Source organism: Bubalus kerabau, chromosome 4 (genome assembly GCF_029407905.1).
Source record: "Bubalus kerabau isolate K-KA32 ecotype Philippines breed swamp buffalo chromosome 4, PCC_UOA_SB_1v2, whole genome shotgun sequence".
Taxonomy (NCBI): domain Eukaryota; kingdom Metazoa; phylum Chordata; class Mammalia; order Artiodactyla; family Bovidae; genus Bubalus; species Bubalus kerabau.
The window spans coordinates 41158723-41182423 of record NC_073627.1 but is presented as its reverse complement, the minus strand read 5'-3'; the positions used below and the strand labels follow the sequence as shown (position 1 = coordinate 41182423).

The window sequence follows — 23701 nt, the reverse complement described above, 5'->3', positions numbered from 1 at the left end:
GATGTGCACACAGCACGTGGACACGTATACATGCACAGATATGGACAGGCACGCCCAGAGCCTTCAATAGACAAATCCCCTCAGACACACACACATTAATACAAAAAAACCCTCACAATCAGACACGCACAGACAACAAGACCCAAGCAGGCATACACAGAGCTACAACTCACACACTGCTATGAACACAAGAAATCGCTCTATATGGTTGCACAACAACGTGAATGCACTGTAGACTTAAAAATGGTTAAGATGGCAAACTCTGTCGTATTTATTTTTTACCACAATTTTTATAACAGAGAGAAAAAAGTCGTATGGACACACAAAGAGATCTACATAGAGACATCCAGCAGACACACATTTTCCCCACACCAACATCCAGAGCCAGGGGGACGAGGCAGGATGTGCTGCGGGGGATGGGGATGCAGTGAGTGGGAAGGGGTCTATGCTCTCACCCCCACACACACATCGTGAGAAGGAGGCGGGGAGACAGTGCGCAGGACAGCATGAGAAGCAGCAAGGGCCTGAGAGATGCACGGAGACGAACTAAAAGGGAGAGACAGAGAGGGTCTCACACACTGACTGACACCCACCCAGACCTGGGAGGTAGCTGCAGAGATGGTGAGCGTGAGCAGTGCACGGTGAAAACTCACAAGATCAAGGGCAAGGAGCGAAACAGAGCAAGCCATGAAGTGAGAAAAAAAAGAGACTGAGAGGAGGAGGAGGAATGGACCAGAGAGCAGGCAGAAGCAGGGGCCTGGGAGGTGTTCATGGAAGGGAAACACCCAAGTTCAAGTAAAGAGGGGAGACACAGGTCAGCAGGCCACAGGAGGGGGCTGTGGGAACTCGGGCGGGCAGGGCTGACTCACTGTGAGGGCAGCTCCAGGGAGGTGGGCGGAGGGTTCCAGGTGTCTGGGTAGCCGAGCATCCAGTCTGACCAGACCTTCACACTGGGGAGCAGTTCCTTCAGGTCCGGGACAAAGGAGGACACCTTGATGTCATCTTGATCCTCCTCCCCCACAGGAGAGGACAGCTGAGCTGCAGAGGCAAAGGGTAAGAGCTGGGCCTAGATCTACAGGGGCCCTGCGTGCGGCCAGTGGGGCACTGGGACAGCAGCCAGCTCCCAGGGAAGGGAGACCACGTCCACAGGACAGCCGGGCCCAGAAGCGAAGGACAAGTGCCAGTACCTAAGAGGATTCTGAAAAGCAGGACAGAGAGAGAACCAGTGCACTGGGTCTGCCCTGCACACAGCTGCCTGTGCTCCACCTGCGGCCTGGCGACAGGGTCGCCACCCTGGCCTCCAGCCTCCAACCCACACCCACTCTAGCCTTCCTTCAGCACAGCACTGACATGGCACCAGGGTTCCTGCTCAAACGGAACAACCCGAATTTGATGGTAAGGAAGTATCAGAGAAACCCAAACAGTGGGGCATTCTACAAGATAAATGTCCTGCACACTTCAAAAATGTCAGGAGCATGAAGAACAAAGGAATATTCAGAAACCATCCATGTTGCAGGAGACTATAAAGAGACACGACATCTAAATGCAACATCTGATCCTGGAGTGCATCCTAGACCAGAAAAAAAATATTTTTTTTAGGACAACTGATACAAACTCAGTAAGGTCTGTAGATTCAGTAATAGCGCTGTATCAGCGCTGGCTTCCTGACGGTGATAACAGCACTGTCGTGCAGGAGAAGGGCCTTGTGACGAGGAAGTCCACAGTCCAGTATCTGGTGCGGGAAGGGGCGGGGCGGGGAAGCCACCATGTCTGCAACTTATGATCAAACGGTTCATAAAGAAAATAATACGTATATGTGTATGTATGGAAAGAGAGATAACTTAAAGCAAGTGTGGCAGAATGTTAACAATTAGGGAGTCTGGGTGAGGGGTAAGTACGAGTATTATTCCCAAAACTTTTCTGTAAATTTGAGATTCTATCCAATTAACCTCCCTTGTTCTAAATAGGCGGCCCCAGCGGCTAGAGGCGCTCCCAAAGGCTGATGTGGCTGGCGAACAACAGAGGGGCCCCACTACCCATCACAACTGATCCAGAAGCTGAAAGAAAGGTGCACCGTTCAGCCCTGCCTTACATGGCCCAGAAGTCAGGCTTGGAATTCTAAGGGCAGACTTAAAGGACATGGGGACACTGCTCAAAAAGCAGTGGCTTTCAGGGGCTAGAAAGAACCCCTGATCTGGTCCAGTCAGTCTCCTGGAGATGGCTGGTCCACAGCGGTTACAGCCCCCACCGGGTACCAAACAAAGAGGGACATACAGAGAGAGAGGTGGAAACCAAACATCAATTATGAACATCAAGGAAAACTCATTTTTCAAGTTGCATGAACACTCAGCAGTTCAGAGGTACAGTGAAAATCCTGTTAAAGGAGAAGAGAGACAGAGGATGAAAGAAGTCTCCTTTCCTTTCCACAGAACGGAAGGAGGGCCGGAGAGGAAGTGGGACTAGTCAGGTAGGCAAAAGGAAGAGGGAACGCTGGCAAGAGGGAGCCTGGAGTAGAGGAAGAAGACACGGAGAACACAGCACAGCCTCCTGAGCATGTCTGGACAGGACCCAGGAGCTGGAAGGCCCACCAGCCAGGGGCCCTCGTCTGCTTACCTTTGGCCGACTCCTTCAGTAAGTAGGTGCAGCGTCGCACCAGGAGAGAAAACATGGCCAGGCCCAGGGCTGCAGCCTGCTCCTGGATCACAGAGCGACACTCCTCCGAGAAGCAGTCTGGGAAGGGGAAAGGCAAGTCCATCAGTGTCCTGGGGGCTAAGGGGTCCTCTCCCCACCTTATGAGGAGGAAGTCCTTGGTCGTGTCACTGAGTTCCTTTTCCTCACCTGAGCCTGGGGCTGGAAGATTCCCACTCTCAAAGGGCAGTCAAAAGGTTGAACAAAGTATCGCACGTGAAGCACTCACCAGGATGCCTGGCATGTGGTTAAGTGCCCGATATGGTTATTATAAGGCTCCCTGGTATAAATTCTGTTTCACACCACTTCCCCGAGACCAGTAACCCCAGGTGTACAGTCGGAGCCCAAACTGCATGCTCTCTGCTGACGACATGAACCCACAGTGAACAGGAAGTCATGTTAACTCAGTCTCTCTAATGTATATGGCAGGAATACAGTCACCAATTAAGATCAGAAAAACACTGATTTAGAAGTCGTTTTATTGAAGCACCAACCTTTGATTCCAGCCTTACCTTCTCTCTGTTCCTCCTCCTCCTCAGAGAACACACACAACACTTAGAAATAATATATTTTTCACTGAATTAGTCAAATTTTATAAAGGACAGTGCCTGGCACATAATAAGCACTTAAGCAAGTATTAGCTTTAATTTTCACCTATTCATTCCTCTAGGGCTAAGAAATAAACCTGGCTTCTAACATTAGCAGTCTATGCCCCTCACTTCCTGAGCCTGACCACCTTCCTTCCCGCTGTGGGTCAGGGAAAGGAGCCACCCTGGCGGTGGCCAGGCCTATCCTTTAGCAGGAGCTACAGCACATAACCCTCAAACCACTGTCTGTACCCGCTCCCTGTCAGCGGCCCTCCCTGACGGTCACCTCATGCAGCCCTGAGAGAAACAGGTGACAAGTGGAAGGCAGCAGGCCAGGCTTCAGCCCCAGGGGAGGAGACCCCTATATGCTCAGGAGGCAGAATCCACAGCCAGGCTTGCTTGGTCTGGCAGCAGCTGATCTGTTAATTCCTCCTGTAATACGGGAGAACTCTCGGAATCTCCAAGTGTTAAAAGCATAATGAGCTGCACGTTTGATCTCTGTCCCTGCTTGCGTTTTAACCTCGGAAGTCAAGGGGGAGCCCTCTCGCCTCTCCCTTCATTGACACTCGGCTTTTCAATGGGGCCTAATTGAAGTCTTTACTCCAGGAGATGCTATACAACCACAGTTATTCCTAACCATCTTGGCCACAGGAGCAAACATGACTGGAGTATGCAAAGCCAGCCCCAAACCACTTTAGAAAGCCCTGGGGGTGAGAAGGAACAGGCTGCTGCTCAGAAGGTCCCAACATATGACTAGCATCAGTGTAGCAATTCTTCTCTTGTGGTTTTCCCACCAGCCTGCCAGATGCCCAATGGTCCCAAATGTCAGCCTCGAACTTTCCAATTCAACTGTGGCAGGCAGTAAGGAAGTGGTAACAATCCATGTGATGAGAATAGATCACCCGTCTCCTTCTTCTTCTGGTAAGGCCCTAAACCTCTGCTAGAGAGAAAGGAAACGAGCATCCAAAGACCAAGCAGAGGGAGGATGGACAGCAGGGAAGGGGGAGACATGGAAGCCATCCCAAGGAAAGCTGCCAGTGCTCACTATAGGCAACGGCACTCTCCAAATCACCCTGGCCCAGGCCAGGCCCCTGCCCAGCACTGCCAGCAACAACAGAGCCCAGAACGGGAGAGTGAGTCCTGGACAGAGGGACTTATTAGCAGAGGCTAGTTAGGAGAGGATGAGTGGAGGCCACATCCTGGCAGACGACACACTGAGTACACATTAGTGTCCCCTCATCAACTGGACATCTTGGGCAGAAGCTGTTGTTGTTTAGTTGCTAAGCTGTGTTAGACTCTTTGTGACCCCATGGGCTGCAGCCCACCAGGCTCCTCTGTCCACGGGAACTCCTGAGCACAGGCAAAAGTTACCTGCACACAGAAGGCCCTCAGAAGAGACGGAAGTGGGTATCTGAGCTCCAAGTACTGGCAGAAGCCCAGGATTACAACAAGATACTCTCATCAGCCTTGATAAAGAAAAGACAGGGCAAAGAGAGATGACTTTCACCCAGACCATTTCTATTTTTATGACAAACGGCAACCTTGGGTTAGACTCATTCTCAAAGTGCACAAAGCAAGGCTCAAGGGGAGAATCAACTGCTTAGGAACGACACAGAGGCCTCTGGGGAGTCCAGCCTGGCTCCTTTTTAAGCTTCCTGCAGGAAGGTCTGAGGACCAGGTAAAGAAGCAACAACTGGAGCCTCTCTGCTATGTCTGGAAGGGATCAACCACCTCTCAGGGCTGTGGCTGAAAGGCAGCCGCATGACGGCTCCGCCCCTGGCCATGGTTACATCACCTCACCCTTCACCCTTCACCCTTCCATCTCCCCGGGAAGGGCCTGACAGCACTCCCTGCTGTGTTTGGGTCTGATGGATGGGGAGGTATTAATACAAATCAGTACGCTGTCCTGTGCTGATCAAGCAGGTGGTGATACCACAGTTATCTCTGGGGATCAGAATGCCTGGGTCTTGGTCAGCTCACATAGAATACTTCTGGAAGGCCTGCCCTCCTCCACGGCTCAGTGGTACCATAAGCACACACTGAGCACCCACACATACAAAGCTACAAATAAAACAGGGTCCCTGCAATCTTAGGACCTTCTAAATGGGTTATTTATTACCCCCAAGTAACCATGGTGACTCAGACCCCGTGCCGCCAGTGAGAAATGTATTAAGTGCTGTGGTATCTTCAGGAGATGCTGTCCGCCTCACTTAGGTTTCTGTGGGCTAGAAGCTGTAAGATGCCAGTCCTTGAGAAGGACCCACATGATGCAAGTGGGCAGGAAAGCAGCATCCAGGGTCCCAGGCCCACGCATCCCAGGTGAGGCCCAGGAAACTGGCGCCACCCTCACAGAGACCCATATATATCCCTGGAGGGGGCTGGGTCAGGCCAACAAGTGATGTGGGGTGGGGAAGGAAAAAGCATTGTTCGCCTTGGTATTTGCCTGGGTTCCTCTGGCTTTGTGTCAGGTGGCTGGAGCCTGACATGAGCTGAGGAACTCATTAACACTGTGAAACAGCCTTTCCCCTTCTTTCCAAAAGCAGGCCTGTTCAAGGGGGTAGGGGAAAGCTCCTGGCTGAGGAAGTCAGACGGAAATGTCTCGTACCAGAGTCACCTGAAGTCCGAACCCCTCCCACACGCTCTCAGAGGGGCAGGTGACTGCGGCTCCCACCATTCCTCTGGCCAAATACCTGCTCAAGCAGAAACACTCTTCTCGCTCCTATTAACGGGGAGACCTTCTCATTTTTCTGAGAACATATTCATGGAAAACATAAACCAACTGTCGTCAAAGTTGTATGAAATCAGGAAATGGAGCGGCCGGGAGAAGGCTGCCATGTGGCCGGATGTTATGTATTTCTAATTAGTGCTATACATCTTTCAACAGCAAGTGTCCTTCTGCTGGGAAACACAACACACTGCCCTTGTTATTGTAACTGTCAGAGAAGTGCTTAAACAGATAATCTCCAGGAAAAGTGATAAACACGGCCCCTCTCCCACCCGTGTGTGCACGACGGTGCTGCCAAAGCAAAGCTGTGCTTGACGGCTCCAGGATGGCAGAGCGGTGTCCTGCAGGAAATGGGAGCGAGGCGGGAGAGGGGAAAGGGGAGCGGCGCGGAGGCGAGACAGGCCCACCTGCCCAGACCCGTGGAGCCCGGCCAAGGGACCGCAGTTCAGAACCATCACTTCTGATCGATTCCTGGGTCAGGGGGAGATCTGGAGGAAATCAGATCAGCAGGGCTGAGGTTTGGCTGGTCACGGAATAATCTGGCAGCAACAGACAAGCAGAGTTGGCCTGGCGCACACAGCCAACCTCCTAGCAAAAGAATGAGAGGCGTAATGAAGAGAAGACACAGGACAGATGACACATAAGTCTGATACCCCCACGGCCACAGAGGGCATTCGGAGGGCACTGGGGTCCACTCGCCATTCCAGCAGAGAGGACCAACTGTTTGCTCAGCGGCTTCACTAACAGCCAGAGAAAAATGCAGGCAAGACCACTTATTCACTGATTCCGTCCCCAACGGCTCCTCCCAGAGAGAGGAAATGAATGGTCAGTCACCTCCAAACTAACACCACCTGGAGGCGATTTGTTGGCTCTTATCTTTCAGACATGAGGCTGCTTTTCTCATGAGTCAGTCACCAGTCAGACACAGAGCTGGCACCGCTCCTGAGCAGCCCACCAAAACCTCCCCGTCTACAGGAAGTGGGCAGTGAGAGCATCTTTCGACTGCTGCTGCTCGAGACACAGAGTTCCCTGTGGCAGCTGCTGGCTGACAGGGAGGTGGAAGAGGCAGTCGCTTTTATAAGAACCAGACAAAAATCTCACAGCAAAAGCAGAGATGTCCACGCCATCAGGGCATCACTTTATTCCCCAGGGAATAAAATTCATCATTCGAGAGGATGATGAATGAGTCAGAAAAATCAGGCACCAATACAGCCAAGCGAACTATATTCATGCACAATGGCAGAACACAGGCTGACTGGGTGGAAGGCAATCCAGGACATATCCCTGAGTAAAATGTGTCCGAAATAAGACAGAGGAACATGGGAGGGAATGTGTCTTCTCTCTGAGACCTTACTGTCCTTCTGGATTTTCCAGGATTATAAACTCTAACTTTCTCCTAGCAAGCGGGTAGATGTCGGGATAAAGGAAATCCCAGCCTCCCGACAAAGTGACCTCTCCCATTGACTCCACAGTTGTTGATTTGGCTCAATTGTGGAGGATACGTTGGAAAACAGGATACTTGTCCATGAGAAGATGATATTCTAATAAGGAAGACGAGAATACTACACAGACACCCAAATAACTGTAATTCAAGACCATATATTATGGCATTCCATAAGGAAGGCGGAATAAGATGCTTTCTCTAACTATTTCCTGCTAGTGTATATCATGGAAGGTTTCATGGAAGAGAACACATCCATGCTGCAAAAGATGAACAAAGACGGAGCGTGCTAAAGAGGCACGCAGGTAGAGACACACCAGCACGTACTCTGACAGCAAGCACTATATTTGGCATGTCATAAAACAGGGACCCATCGCACAGGGCCTGCAATGCCAGGGCAGCAAACACAGGCTGGACCCAAGAGGCAGTGAGGAGGTCTAGATAAATCTAGCTAAAGCATTTAGGATGGATTAGCGTAGCTGGAAAAAAGTGACAGGGAGGCAAACAGGCTGGGAAGCTAAGAGGACGTGAACTTGCTTGAATGAAGAGGAGTGACATGTAGAGCACTTCATAAACTTTATAATGCCAAATAAATGTAACATCTTTCTTAGAAGAGAGGTGGGAGAGGGAACTGAAAGGCATGCACAGATGTGAGAAACGCTGTGGAAGGAAAATCGAGAGAAGAGAAGATGGAGATGATGCGGGGAGGGAAGGACCCTCACTGATAATCTTGGCAGGTTCCAGAGGATCCCGAGATCCCAAAAAGGGAAACACCCACCAAATTAGATCCAGGAGAGGGGCAGAAACTGGGACTGTGGAACACCTGGAGGGAGGGGGGCTGTGCGGCACAGTGTCCCCAGGCTCCCGCCCACTTGGCTCCGGGCCAGTCCTGTCTTTCCAGAACAAAGACACTTCAGGGGGTCAGAAATACTTGAGGAAGACCTTGCAGAAGGAGGCCTGGGAAGTCTGAACGGGCTCTCCCTGTGGAAGCCATTAGATATTCAGCACTTCATTTGTTTCCAATTCTTGTAGGAGCGCAGCTCCAGGCTGTAGGGTGAGAGGCTCCCCTCTGACGTAACCAGGAAGCAGCTGCAAAATTAAGGAATCCCTCATGACATCATAAAAAGGGTCGATGGTTTACTGGGGAAAGTATAAAAATTAATTACATATTCCCACATGACCCCCTTCCCCTAAATCTGTACACACCCCCTCCTACCTCCACACATTCTCTCATCAACAACAACCAGAAGCCACACTGATGAACAGGGCACAAACAGGGCAAACAAAACCCAGGAAGAGAAAGCTCTCTGGTGCACCCACTGTCTGCACCACACACTGGGGACTGGACAAGGAATGCCTAGTCCTGGAGTTTTTATACATAGAGCATCCTTCCTCAACAAAATTATCAGCCCCTTGAGGACAAGAGCTAAGTCAAGATTTCACATCCTTGAAAATTAGCACCATGAAGTGGTTCAAGAAACGATTGCTGCTCTTAACAGCAGGTACACTTGCCTCTCCATTTGTGGATCATAAACGATGATTCCACTGTGGCCAGAAATAATAACTAAGATATAGGGAGACCTGTACAGAGCATATGTGTGTGTGTTTATATATATCACAGAGCTTTACAAAAGATCTGCACAGGAGGTTATTCTCCCTTTCTGACAACTGAGAAAATAGGCTCAGAGAAGTTAAATGACTGGCCCTAGGTCAAAAAGCCAGTAAGTGTCAAACCTGGGATTTGAGCCCAGTCTGCTTGCTCTTACACATATACACTGTTTCCATACCTTGTGGTTTTCTTCCTTTAGTTGGTTTCTGTATATTTTTTGGCTGTGCTGCTTATAGGATCTTACTTCCCTGATCAGGGATTGAACCCAGGCCCTCAGTAGTAAAAGTACCGAGTCTTGACCACTAGACGATCAGGGAATTCCCCATACCTGGTTCTCAAATGCCTGTGATTCAAGTTTCAAACTCCAACTCTTCTTCTCTCCTTTGCTATGAACATAAAAACCTCAGACTACTCCACAGTTCTGTACCAAAAGCTCTGCAATAACTATGTGAAAACTGAAATTAAAAACACCAACATTGCCAAAGAAAATGAAATACTTAGGTATGCTGCTGCTGCTGCTAAGTCACTTCAGTCGTGTCTGACTCTGTGTGACCCCATAGACAGCAGCACACTAGGCTCCCCCGTCCCTGGGATTCTCTAGGCAAGAACACTGGAGTGGGTTGCCATTTCCTTCTCCAATGCATGAAAGTGAAAAGTCAAAGTGAAGTCGCTCAGTCGTGTCTGACTCTTAGCAACCCCATGGACTACAGCCTATCAGGCTCCTCCATTCATGGGATTTTCCAGGCAAGAGTACTGGAGTGGGGTGCTATTGCCTTCTCCATACTTAGGTATAAATCTAGCAAAATATGAATAGGATCCTAGGCTGAAAGCTACAAATGCTGATGAAAGAAATAAAGATGACTCAGAATAAGTGGAGAGACTTATTAATGTTCATAGATCGCATAATCAATATTGTAGAGATAGCCATTCTGCCCATAAAGATTTATAGGTTTAACACAATTACTATCAGAATTTGGGCAAAGATTTTTGTAGACAAAAACAAACTTTATCCTAAAACAAAACTTTAACCTTTATACAAAAAGGCAAAGGACCTAGAATAGTTAAAACCACCTTGCAAAAGAACAAACTGGGAGGAGTCATTCTTCCCAATGTTAAGTCAAAGAATGACTGCCTTTTCAACATGTTTGCTCAAGCAATTAGATATCCACTAACTCAGATGTTCTTCAGTGGATGAATGGTTAAACAAATTGTGGAATATCCATATTATAAAATACTACTCAGCCATTAAAAAAAAAAAAAGAAGCTCAACCTAAATGTTACACCTTACACAAAAATTAACTGAAAATGGATCAAAGACTTACATATGAAACATAAGACTATAAAACTTTTAGACGAAAAACAGAAGAAAGTCTTCAGGACCTAGGACTAAGTGCAGATTTCTCAGACTTGATACCAATGTCTAAGAAAGGAAAATTGATATGATACATCTCATAAAATTAAAATCTGTTGCCCTACTGTAAGACAATGAAAAAGCAAATTACAGACTGGAAAAATATATTTGGAAACTACATATCTTACAAAGGACTAGTATCTAGGCTATATTAAGAACTCTCAAAACTCACCAATAAGAAAACAAATTGTCCAATTAGAAAACGGGCAAAAGACATGAACAGACATTTCACCAAAAAGGATATACAGGTGAAATATTAACACGTGAAAGGCTGTTCAGTATCTTCACAGTTTGCACCTTTACATTTACAGTTATATCCCACTGGGGAAACGAACGTTAAAACCACAACAAGACATCACTAAACACCTATGAGCATGGCTAAAATGACAAATAGTAACAACACCAAAAAGCAGTGAGGATGTTGAGAAATTTGACCATATACACATAGCGGATTGGAATATAGAATGATACAGCCACTCTGGAAAACAGTTTGGCAGTTCCTTTCAAAACTAATAATACACTTATGATATGACCCAGCAATTCTACTCTTGGGCATTTATCCCAAAGAAATGAAAATTTAAGTTTGCACAAACACCTGTATGCAAATGTTCATAGTAGCTTTATTCACAATAGCTTAAAACTGGAAACAATCCAAATGTTCTTCACTGGATAAATGGTTAAACAAACAGTGGAACATCCATACTATGGAATACTACTCAGCCTCATAAAAGACTACTGATACAGGCAATAACATGGACAGTCTGTCATGGAATTACGCTGGGTGAAAACAGTCAATTTCAAAAGATTACCTGCTATATGATCCCATTTATATAATATGCTTGAAATAATGCAATTGCAGAGATAGAAAACAGGGGTTAGCATCTGGGGATAGAAGGGGGGGATGGTTCTTAGAAGGTGGCATCATGAAGGAGCTTTTGTGGCGATGGAACAGTTCTGTATCTTAATGGTGAAGCAGTTACATTAAACTACCTGTGTAGGGATTACCCTGGTGGTCCAGTGGCTAAGACTCTGAGTTCCCAATGCAGTGGGCCCGGGTTCAATCCCTGGTCAGGGAACTAGATCCCATATGCCGCAACTAAAACAAACAAACAAAACACCCTGTAGGCTGCAATGGAGATGGAAGATGCCGTGTGCTACAACTAAGACCCAAAGCAGCTAAATAAATAAAATTTTAAAAAAAGAAAACAACCACCTGTGTGGTTAAACTGCACACAACTACACACACACACACATACACACGAGTGCATGTATAACTAGTGAAATGTGAATAAGGTCCAGGAGTGTACCAATGTCAATTTCATGGTGTTGACACTGCACTAAAGTTATGCAAGATGCTAACATTAGGGAAGGAGGGATGAAGGGTAAACAGGACCTCCTGTGTGTATCAGTTCAGTTCAGTTGCTCAGCCGTGTCCAACTCTTTGCGACCCCATGAATCGCAGCACGCCAGGCCTCCCTGTCCATCACCAACTTCCGGAGTTCACCCAAACTCATGTCCATCGAGTCGGTGATGCCATCCAGCCATCTCATCCTCTGTCGTCCACTTCTCCTCCTGCCCCCAATCCCTCCCAGCATCAGGGTCTTTTCCAATGAGTCAACTCTTCGCATGAGGTGGCCAAAGTACTGGAGTTTCAGCCTCAGCATCAGTCCTTCCAACATATATATATATTTTTTTCTTACAATTTCCTGTCAATCTATAATTATTTCAAAACAAAAAATTTAAAACAAGTAAGCCGACAGACAAAACCCATAAAGACTGGACACAGGATTCCAGCAATGTTTCTCTTTTACACAGAAAAGGACGACAAAGACATTCTGAGGATAGCTTCTCAGTTGAGAATCCTCTCAACCCCTTGTTCTCATGTGCTGCCCGGCTTGAGATGCTGGACATGCCCATCCGTGTGGTTCCTTATCTGGACTGAGCAAGAAACTGCCAGGGGCAACTAAAAGAAAAGTAAGAAAAAAGAAGGGAAAGTTCACTGAAAACAGAACTTCTGTCCAAAGAATAAGGAGTCAAGCAGGAGAACTCCATCAGCAAGGCTATGACTCATCGGACTGGCAAAATCCATGACAAGCAGCACTAAGTGAAGGTGATGAGAAAGTGAAGAAAGATGACAAGAACGAATTGCAGAAGCTAAGTGAGCTGTTTAAACATGTTCTTGCTGTTCAAAAAATAAGTAAAGGTATAAATCTCAAACAAATGGTATGTACATTCTTCAAACAAGGGCAGGTGGGGTGGGGGGAGTTGTTTTAATGCAGAAGTCCTAGCACTGTTATCTTCATAAATGAAACTGCTTATACATTTTCAGGGCTGCACTGCTTTGGACTGTTAATCAGATGGATATTAAGATATTTTCAATTAGCAGCATGAGCTACAATACTATTTTAAACTGCTCCTTTGCCAATAAATCTGTAAAGATCAAATTTAAAAAATAGATTTCATTAATAAAAACTTACTTTTTAAAAGACAAAAAATAAAAAGTCACAAAAATTTTCTCACTGGGAGAAAATATTTGTAAAACATATATCTGACAAAGGACTCTCATCAAGAATATATAAAAAACTCTTCCAAATTAATAAGATACACCAAAAAATGAGCAAAAGACATATGCAGATGGCAAGTAAGAACATGCTGAACATGTACTTCTGATAAGATGCTCAACATTAGGGAAATCAAAACCATGAGAAACTCTACCCCAACTAGGATGTCTACGATCAAAAAAACCAGAAAAATAACAAGTATTGGTGAGGATGCAGAGAACGTAACTCCTTACACACGGCTTTAGGGATATAAAATGATACAATCACCCTGGAAAATAGGTGGGAAATTTCTCCAAAAGTTGAAACAGATGACTTAGGTATACCACTCCTAGGTACCGACCTAAGAGAAGCGAAAGCGTTATGTTCACACAGACTTAACACTTGATTGCGTAGAGCAATTTTGTGTGTTAACAGCCCCAAACGAAATAAAATCAATATCCATCAACAAGGGGATGGATAAACAAATTGTGGTATATCCACATAATGGAAGACCAGTCAGCAATGAAAAGGAACAAACTCCTTTATCACTCAACAATGCTGATGAATGTCAAAATCAATCTGGAATAAAGGCAGGACAGAGGGAGGGTGAGGAAGGGCAGAAAGAACTTACTGTTGAACTTCAGAAAACTCAGGTTAATCTACAGTGACAGCAGATCAGTGGTTGCCTGGGACTGGGAGGGGACGGTTAGGGAAGAATAGATTACAAGCGAGCACAAAAAACTTTTATCTTAAGGGTGAAGGATATGTCCACTATCTTGACTGTCATGATGGTTTCACAAATGTATGTGTGTGTGTATATATATATATATGTCTAAATTCATCCAACTTACACGCTTTGAGTATATGTGGTCTAAAATACAGTTCAGATCAGATCAGATCAGTCGCTCAGTCGTGTCCGACTCTTTGTGACCCCATGAACTGCAGCACGCCAGGCCTCCCTGTCCATCACCAACTCCTGGACTTCACTCAGACTCACGTCCATCGAGTCAGTGATGCCATCCAGCCATCTCATCCTCTGTCGTCCACTTCTCCTCCTGCCCCCAATCCCTCCCAGCATCAGAATCTTTTCCAATGAGTCAACTCTTCACATGAGGTGGCACAAGTACTGGAGTTTCAGCTTCAGCATCATTCCTTCCAAAGAAATCCCAAGGCTGATCTCCTTCAGAATGGACTGGCTGGATCTCCTTGCAGTCCAAGGGACTCTCAAGAGTCTTCTCTAACACCACAGTTCAAAAGCATCAATTCTTCGGCACTCAGCCTTCTTCACAGTCCAACTCGCACATCCATACATGACCACAGGAAAAACCATAGCCTTGACTAGACGAACCTTTGTTGGCAAAGTAACGTCTCTGCTTTTCAATATGCTATCTAGGTTGGTCATAAGTTTTCTTCCAAGGAGTAAGCGTCTTTTAATTTCATGGCTGCAGTCACCATCTGCAGTGATTTTGGAGCCCAGAAAAATAAAGTCTGACACTGTTTCCACTGTTTCCCCATCTATTTCCCATGAAGTGATGGGACCGGATGCCATGATCTTCGTTTTCTGAATGTTGAGCTTTAAGCCAACTTTTTCACTCTCGACTTTCACCTTCATCAAGAGGCTTTTGAGTTCCTCTTCACTTTCTGCCATAAGGGTGGTGTCATCTGCATATCTGAGGTTATTGATATTTCTCCCGGCAATCCTGATTCCAGTTTGTGTTTCTTCCAGTCCAGTGTTTCTCATGATGTACTCTGCATATAAGTTAAATAAACAGGGTGACAATATACAACCTTGATGAACTCCTTTTCCTATTTGGAACCAGTCTGTTGTTCCATGTCCAGTTCTAACTGTTGCTTCCTGACCTGCATACAAATTTCTCAAGAGGCAGATCAGGTGGTCTGGTATTCCCATCTCTTTCAGAATTTTCCACAGTTTATTGTGATCCACACAGTCAAAGGCTTTGGCATAGTCAATAAAGCAGAAATAGATGTTTTTCTGGAACTCTCTTGCTTTTTCCATGATCCAACAGTTACATTCCAGTAAAACTCTTAAAAAGATTTTTTAAATTAGGGGAATCAACTCTTCAGATTTTTCAGAGTTTATAACTTAGAGACTGATTTAATCAAGAAAGCTGGACATCTACTGAGTATCCAACACATACAAAGGCCCTGAATAAGGTGTTTTGTCTACGGCCATACCACCCTGAACGCACCCGATCTCGTCTGAATAGGGTGTTTTGCATACATTACTCTTATACTGAGAAAAACACTGCAAACTGGCATTGACATTCCCTACTTTGTTGTTTTTGTTCAGTCTCTAAGTCACGTCTTACTCTTGGAGACCCCATGGATTGCAGCACACCAGGCTGCACTGTCCTTCACTATCTCCTGGAGTTTGCGCAAACTCATGTCCATTGAGACAATGATGCCATCTAACCATCTCATCCCCTGTCATCCCCTTCTCCTCCTGCCTTCAATCTTTCCCAGTATCAGTTTTTCCCAGTATTGGAAAAAACTCATTTCCAATGAGTTGGTTCTTCACATCAGGTGGCCAAAGTATTGGAGCTTCAGCTTTAGCATCAGTCCTTCCAATGAATATTCAGGATTGATTTCCTTTAGGATTGACTGGTTGATCTCTTTACAGTCCAAGGAACTCTTCAAAGAGTCTCCTCCAGCACCACAATTTGAAAGCATCAACTCTTCGATGCTCAGCCTTCTTTACGGTCCAATTCTCACATCCATACATGACTACTGTAAAAACTATAGCTTTGACTATATGGACCTTTGTCAGCAAAGTGATGCAGCCATGAAATTCCCTACTTTATAGACAAGAAAACAAAGCTTCAGAGGGTAAGTTAACTCGTTTCATCAAGGTCACGCAGCTGATATTAATAAATGGTTGAGTGGCCCATTCAAACCTTTGGTCTGGTTGACTGCAAAGCTCCTTATGGAGCTGTAACATAACTGCTACCTTCTGAAGGCACGGACATGACCTCCAGAGGTGTTAGGCCCTCTCCAGAGAGCAGCTTGGCTTTCCCTCTTCCTCGACATGGAGCTCTAGAGCCAAGAAATGTCCTGGGGACTTTATTGATACATCTTGGCAAGACAGATGGCAAACCACTTCTACTCTTTTCAAGGAAAATTGAAAACACTTAAATGAGTGCTCAGCTTTTTCCAGGAAATACCCATGCCATCTTAGAAATGGAATTCCAATAGATTTCCTGGGAAAATTCAATCAATTGCCAATGAAAATGTACTCTGGCTGTTTCCACCTTAGTTATATCTCCAGATTGATATTTCCATCACTCGGAACTTCCAGCCTGATTCCAGGGTTATTCATTGCACGTCCCCTCTTGGGCAAGCTGAGCTGCTGCCAGCAGAATGGCATGCTGGCACCAGCCAAGCCTCTCAGGAATGGGGCCCAGCGGAAGCATGCCTGCCACTCCAGCGTCACATTTGGAGGAGTTACAAGTAGATCTTGGAGGACAGTGTCTCTGCTTCTACACTGCTTGCCAGAGGTTTGGGGAAGCTTGTCTCTCTCCCAATATTTGACTGAAGCAAAGGAGGCACAGAAAAGAGTGGCAGCATCTTGATTTCACATCAGGCAGCTAAATCCCTGTGGAATGCCATCAGGAGATCTGGGGAGCCTTGAGCCAGAAGTTACTTAAGGTTGTAGAGAAGAGAAGCAAAAGAGGCTTCCTAAGAGGCATGCCCATTGGCTAACCTAGAAGAAAACTTCTGTTGTAAAATTGTGAAGGAATTAATGTAGCTACATCGCTTCTGATGAAGCAGGCAGAGGTTTGGCATCTGACTCAAGCAGGTTGAAACCCACCTTTGTTGGTATGACGTTTCAGGAGCAATTTGGGCTCAAGGTAAAAGTCAGTGAAAAATAACGCCAGTAGACACCTCATTCAGAAGAGGCTCCTTTGAGATGGCAGGCAGCGGAGCAGAGAAGTGTTCAGCTTTCATTTTAACAGATTAACTCAAGTTCTTTTCATTTTATGGTTTACTGAAGGATTTTTTAAAAGAGTTTGACAGTTTGCAAACAAGGCCAAAAATAAAACAACACTGAGACAGGTAGGGCAGAGAGGTACCTAGAATAGGAAGGATCTCTTGGACTCCTTTTGAGAAGCTTCCAGAATGCAAAGATTACAGCCATCACACAAATTTGGAGGAGTCAGTACTAAAAATTGAGGCCAATGATGAAACATAATTCCTGGGAGGATTCCTCTTGAGTATCCAGATTTGCATGTTCATCCCAGCCTGCTCCAGCAACTCGCCTTGAAAAGCTCCTCAAAGCTGTACAATCCAAGATCAATGCCCAACCTACATCAAGTAATGACTTTATCCAACCCCACCCACTGTGGAGCATGTGTTTTTAAAGCAGAAAAGAGATCAACAGAATGATAGCTAAATAAAGTAATTATGCCAAGGAAGAAAAGTGAGAAAGTTAGCACTCCGTGAAGGTGACTAGAAACCCATAAGGCACCAGCTAGTCCCCTGACTGAGAAGGTCTACAAAGGAGATCCCCTTTAGAATTTGTATTTGTATTTGTATTCAGCTTGTCAACAACACTGGCTGAAACCTATATACATTGCTTTAAACTAGGTTTAAACTTTTTAGTTTATACTTATTCTTTTATACTTCAGTATATACAGTAATGTAATATATATACAGTACATACAGTATCCATACATACAGTGTAACAGTATATAACAATATACGCAAGGTAGGGCAATGCATATACAACACAGGGCAACATCACCTACAATGAATAACATTAAATGTAGAAAATCAGGACCAAGAAGAAAAATATAAATATGTCAATCATGCAGGTTAACAATCTTTCATGAATGAACTTAAAATTTGCCTCTGGATTTTCCTGGCAGTCAAAGCAGAAAAGGAAACACCAACAATAGTATACTTGTCAGTATTGGAAAGGAATAAGTATATCAGTTCCTCAGGAAAAACAAATCTTTTCTCAGCACTGAGTTCTAAACTATTTTTTTTTTTTTTTTTGGCCTCACCATGCAGCATGTGGGATCTTAGTTCCCAGACCAGGAATCAAACCTGTGCCCCTATACTGGAAGCTTGGAGTCTTAACCACTAGACCACCAAAGGGAATCCCTAAAATAATTTTTTAACATTGACTCTGTCCAAAGGATACTGTGTGGAAAAGGAAAAAAAAAAAAAAAGCAATAATCTTGGAAAGGCCTTTATAACACATGGAATTATACCACATACTATTAAAAAATATTCAAGAAATATTATCCTGAAGTTATCTGTGTGGTGAAACAAAATACATTATATATCACAGTCTAAGAATGTTTTTCCAAAAACACAGACGTAGGAATATTCTATATACTGATAGATAAATAATGCTTTAAGAAACTTTAAAACTAAGTTAAAATTATGCTAAATTAGGAGACTGTAATTCTTATTCCAAAAGCCTCCAAAAAGGGTTTCCTTAAGTAGAGAGATCACCGATGTCTAACATATCTGGCCAACACTCAGTTTGCAACACGGACCAAGGGTCAGAGAAAACCAAATGCAAGAGCCACTTGCAGTTGATGATGAAAGGCTGCAGTATCCTAAAATCCTAAAGAATCTTAGATCAATGGGAACATGACATATGCTATAAAAGTCTTATTTTAAGAAGACCAAACGATACATTAAAATATATATGCTCTTAAATATATACATGCATAAACATAATGTGTGGATATGAAAGGGAAATGGTCTAAACTGTAAACTTTGATTTATGTACATTTTTGGGATATTTCCAAAACAAAAAGTTCAACAGCATGCTATAGGGCAAAGCGATTTAAAAGCTAAATTTATATTTGAACATTGGTGCTGAGAACAAAGCTCGGTAATTCTGGGATTAGCACCCCCTGCCAAACAGGCAGTCTTTAAGCACCAGCTCAACTTCATCTTCTTGGTGAGATTTCCTCCGTTTGGAGGACAGAACTGACCTGCTTCTGCTTGGTTCAAAAGACCTAACATATTTATTTTTAGAGCACTGCCTTGCCCCTTAGAGTGGGCCCAAAAGACAAGTGAAAACAGCCAAGAGGAAATAAAAGAGCAAACCTGCCGCCTCTGTGGCCCTGAATGGCCATTCTTCCATCCTCCCACTCCGAAACCCACCTCTTTCCTCTCCATTGTCTAAGTCTTGCCTTCAAGACCCAACATACATTAAACCTGTGCTGTGCTCCCTGACAGGCCTCCTGTGTCTGGGCTCAAAGCAGTTCCATCCATAACATGCCCCTAGCAGGTGGCTCAAAGCCACTCCAGCACAGGATTTATCAAGCTTCCCCACTAGGCCGGAAATCCCAAGAGGGTAGGGTCTACAGGCAGACTGCTGTAAATCCCAAGCACTTGCCACAGTGCTTGGTCAATGGAGACAATCTGTTCTGAGTAGTACCTCATTAAGCGGTGGACTAATCCATTTCCTTAAGCACAGTCAGCCTTTACTAAGCAGGCACTACATGGGACAGCCCTAAGCTAGGCACTGAGCTTTCAAAGAAGAATCAGACATGAAGCTGGACCCTCAAGGAGTTGAAATCTAATAGGATCCCCCACGCATAGTTAACTATGAACCAAAGAAGAAAGTGAAAACTACCTTAAGAGATATAGATAATGTGTGAAATGAATGAAGAAAGTCACCATTACAAAGTTTGGACAGGAAAAGCCTGCAAACAACCTAAGTGTCCATGACTGTTTAAATAAATTATGGGACATATGTAAAATAAAACACATAGTCATTTAAAAGGGTCAGATAATTGTAAAAATACGATACACAAAAATGATATAATAGACCTACTATTTACTGAACCTTTACCATTTGCCGGGAAAGGGGGCAGGCAGAAGGAAGCAGAGGTGTAGAAAAAGGCTTTCCTGGCTTCAGTCCCTTTTGCAGGACAATATCCTTGTCCTCAAGTTCCTTGCAATACATTTCCTCTCTTGCTTAAGCTACTTCAAGTTGGTTCTTGTCATTTTCAAACACTCCTAATGTACAAGGTAAAATGGACTAGACAGTGGGGCTGGCATTTGTTAAAGCTCATCAAACCGAGCGCTTAAAATCTGTGCTTTACTGTTTTACGTGAATTACATCCCAACTTAGAAACAGTGAGGCCAAGACAGCATGAATAAATGGAGGACACTGGTACCAGTAAGAGAACAACTGCACTGGAGGAGCAGTTCCAGGGCAGGGGTTGATCTGGTGCACTGCCCAGATCCCCCCCAGCACGAACACGCTCGCTCTCCCAGCTGGCAGGAGTACTGGCAGCCGTAGATTTCAGCTGATCCCTCTCCCAGACCTGCTCTCAGCTGAAGAAAAGCGCTTCTCCAATGTCACTCCCCCTTCCCAGCCATAACTCACATTCATCGACCGGTGGATGGAGGGAGGGTGTATAATGATTCAGCCCTGTTGGCCTAATCTGGGACTACTCTGAAGGGTTAGCCCCTTTAAGCAGCTCCAGAGCTCCGTATAGGACTGGCTAAGGCCTCTGTTACATTTGCAGTGAAGTTCAACTTCTCTCTGTTCCCCATCCTGCTTCCATCATGCCCCCCTGGGTAGTGGTCCTGAGAGCATTCCCCAAATAACTTCCTGGGGATGCAAACCTCCATCTTAGGAGTATGCTTCCTGGGAAACCTGACTTGCAACATGTGAGAAACAGGATGCATCAATTTTTAGCAAGCTTGAGATTCCAGGTAAAAACATCCAACAAGGAGTTAGAAATGTGGGCTAGAGCTCAGGGAAGTTTTGGGCAGGAAAGAGATTTAGGAGCGATCCACAGAAAGGTGACAATTAAAACCATGGGATTTTACAATACACCAATGGGGAAAGGCTAGAGAGAGGAAGTCCAAGGTAATAAAAAGGGCTGATATTTCATGTGTGGATAAGAAAGGGAAGACCCAAGACACAGGCGGAGAAAAGGGGAGAACAGAGAATACAGTCATTATCACCAAAAGCACTTCAGGAAAGTCTCCTGTCAACAAAGGCAAATACTACCAGAAGAGCGAAGAAGAACGAGACACGACACAACAAATGCTCAACAAACCCTGGTTAATCAAGCTGAGTGGGACACGTGGCCTGCAGGGCGCTCAGCTTTTGCTGGGTTGTTTTTGGCAGCTTCTGTCCTACATCGACAGGCACAGACTCTACCTGAGTGCCCTGAGGCAGATCCACCGTTGGATTGGTAAGCAAAGAAAAGCTGAAACGGTCCAGTACATGAATATAAGTGAGCCAAGACAGAGTTCAGCTGCTTAAGCAATTTGGAAGAAACCTTCTTCTGAAAGGTTTCTTTCAAGAGTATTCCCAGGGATCCTCTGAATTAACAGCTGGGATCCTTGAGAAGGCTCACTGTCCCTATGGACCAAATTCAAACCTCAGTCAAATCCACAGATATTTAAATAGACTGATTCTAGCACACTTTTTTTGAGGGGTGGGGACAGAAGGCCACAGGTATAAGGAGGGAGGAGGGAGGTAATCACTTACAGACATCAGTGACATCATCATTGCTTTGAATACAAATAAACAAACTCTTCTTAGCCATGGCACCCTAAAGTAAATGACATCCCACACCAACAGGTGTTACGTGACCTCCAGTCCTAGACCGGAGTAAACAATTTTATTTCTGCTCCTGTGCCCGACGTAACGAGGCGTAATATTCAATGGCTCACTGGCCTTCCCTGTTTTCCTTTGGTGTGGCTGAGGGATTCTCACACCTATGTCCCTTACCCGAGTCCTGCAATACAAGGCCAAGGCATCACAGATGCCCAAGAGCTGGTGTGGCTCTATTTCCTGCAGAGATTTCAAACCTGTTGGGAATTCCGAAAGTCAGCACCAATTTCAAATCTGATCAGCATCTCTGAAAGTCACAGTTACCATCCAGCTGAATAAAATATTTTTTCATAAATTTAACGCCAGTGTGTCTGTGTTTGGAAACTTTGAAAATACATGTTGTATGGTTTACTGCACTGGAAAAGGTGCCAACAGAGTTTCAAAGGAAGGGAAGTGTATAACTGTTTCCTTTCAAATGCATTTTCCAATGGGATCCATTCAGGGAAAAGGCTGGAACTAACTAAAACATTATTAAAAACTGTTATGGAAAGAGACAGGGAGATGGAAAAAGATAGACCCAAAAAGCGAAATACATAACCAAGAGTGAGACAGACATATGAGGAAAAAGAAAGGGGATCTGGGCAGAGAGACAGGTTGGACGGGGAAGTGGGGTGAGATGGAGTTTTGTCTGGCAGTTGCTGTTCGTGGTCTCATACTGCCGCAGATCAATCGATCCGGCCTGCAGTGCTGCTGGCCCAGTGGCACAAGACAAACCACAGAGTTGGCTTCAAGTTCGGCGCTTGCGAACTGCTGACCCTCAGTTTTCAAACCAAAAATATTCTTTGGGAAACGGTAATACCAGGTTCAGCCCAACCAGCCAAGCAAAAACAAGGACTACTAACCTGAAGTAACACCCTATTCGGTTACATCAGGCACCAAGCCTTCACAGGCATCAACTGGGAAAATCGGCAAACCTGAAACCACACCCCACCAAAAGCCAACTCCAGATTCTGACTCAACCAAATAGGCAATGATAGCCAGAAATGCTAAAGCAAGTGACATGGTGTTTCAAAGTTGGCTTGACCAGGACCTGCTCAAGCAGGAAGGCCAGTCCTTGCTCACAGAGCCAGAGATATGGCAATCCTTTCTGAGGTCACATGTGCATGACTCCAGTGGAATCCGCATGCAATGCTGAGGGCAGGGTTTGGCACTGACTTACAAGCCATTACATTTCTAGACAAAGGATTAACAGTTTGTAGTGAGTTGTTTTTTTGGTTTGGAGTGGTTTTTTTTTTCCCCTGTCTTTTTCTAAATTCATCTAAGTTAGGGTGATGCTAAAATCTATCTCCTAAACTGGGATACTTGTGAGGGCAAAAGGGCATGCTATTAGTAACTCATAAACAGGGGCAATCACTGGGCAAACCAGGACTTACCGTCACCCTAGCCTAAGCCATAGTAGTTGTTCTTCTCTCTGGGTCAGTATTATACAATTTCAGCTCAGAAGAATCTTATTTAAAAAGCCAGGACTGCTCCTGATTAGTGCCAAAGCACTTTTTGAGCTCCTCCAATGGAGAGGTAAACAAATCAATTAAGTTAACTGCAAAAACTAACAAGAAAGATTGGGCTTGACAATCAGGATTCTGGAGAAGCTAAAAATTCCAGGCAGCAGCTTCAGGGGAAAAGGGAATGTGCCACAGATGGAGCTGTGGAGGCTGATCCGCCCGGCCTCTCAGTGCTGGGCCCTGATGCCTCAGCCAGCTTCAAACGGCAAGTGGAGGGCGGGCAGACCTTGGTGCAAGTCTGCTGAGTTCCAGGCCATCATTCTTGAGGGTGTAATAACCATGGGCTGTAGCACACATGTTGAGGGATGAGGGAAAAAAATAAACAGAGAGACAAAAGAATGAGGATGCACTGCCAATTTCAATTGTGCAGCTTTTATTTTTAAATGCTTATCAAGCTGAGAGAGAGCAGAGTTCTTGGAAAACAAGGTTTCCTTTTTTCCAATGCCAGCGTAAAACACCCTCAAGGACGGGCACTGCACAGACTGTAACAACAAGGAACGTGGCCCTGCACCCTCCCAGCAGTACAGCCCGCCACGGGTCCCACGCTGCTCTGATTTCGGCTCAACTGAGAACTC

At 45.3% G+C, this 23701-nt stretch overlaps 1 protein-coding gene across 13 annotated transcripts in view; it reads right to left on the bottom strand.

The window, feature by feature from the left end:
- Positions 1 to 23701, bottom strand: part of SMG6 (SMG6 nonsense mediated mRNA decay factor) — a 201507-nt gene that overhangs the window by 106030 nt on the left and 71776 nt on the right. For 11 of the 13 annotated variants that reach the window (XM_055576925.1, XM_055576928.1, XM_055576929.1 and 8 more), the window contains 3 exons: positions 3201 to 3242; positions 2614 to 2730; positions 870 to 1038 (listed from right to left, as the gene is read on the bottom strand). In XM_055576925.1, the coding sequence (XP_055432900.1) occupies positions 870 to 1038; positions 2614 to 2730; positions 3201 to 3242 (328 nt within the window). The remainder of the gene's footprint in view (positions 1 to 869; positions 1039 to 2613; positions 2731 to 3200; positions 3243 to 23701) is intronic. The other 2 variants (XM_055576926.1, XM_055576938.1) reach the window with 1 other exon arrangement.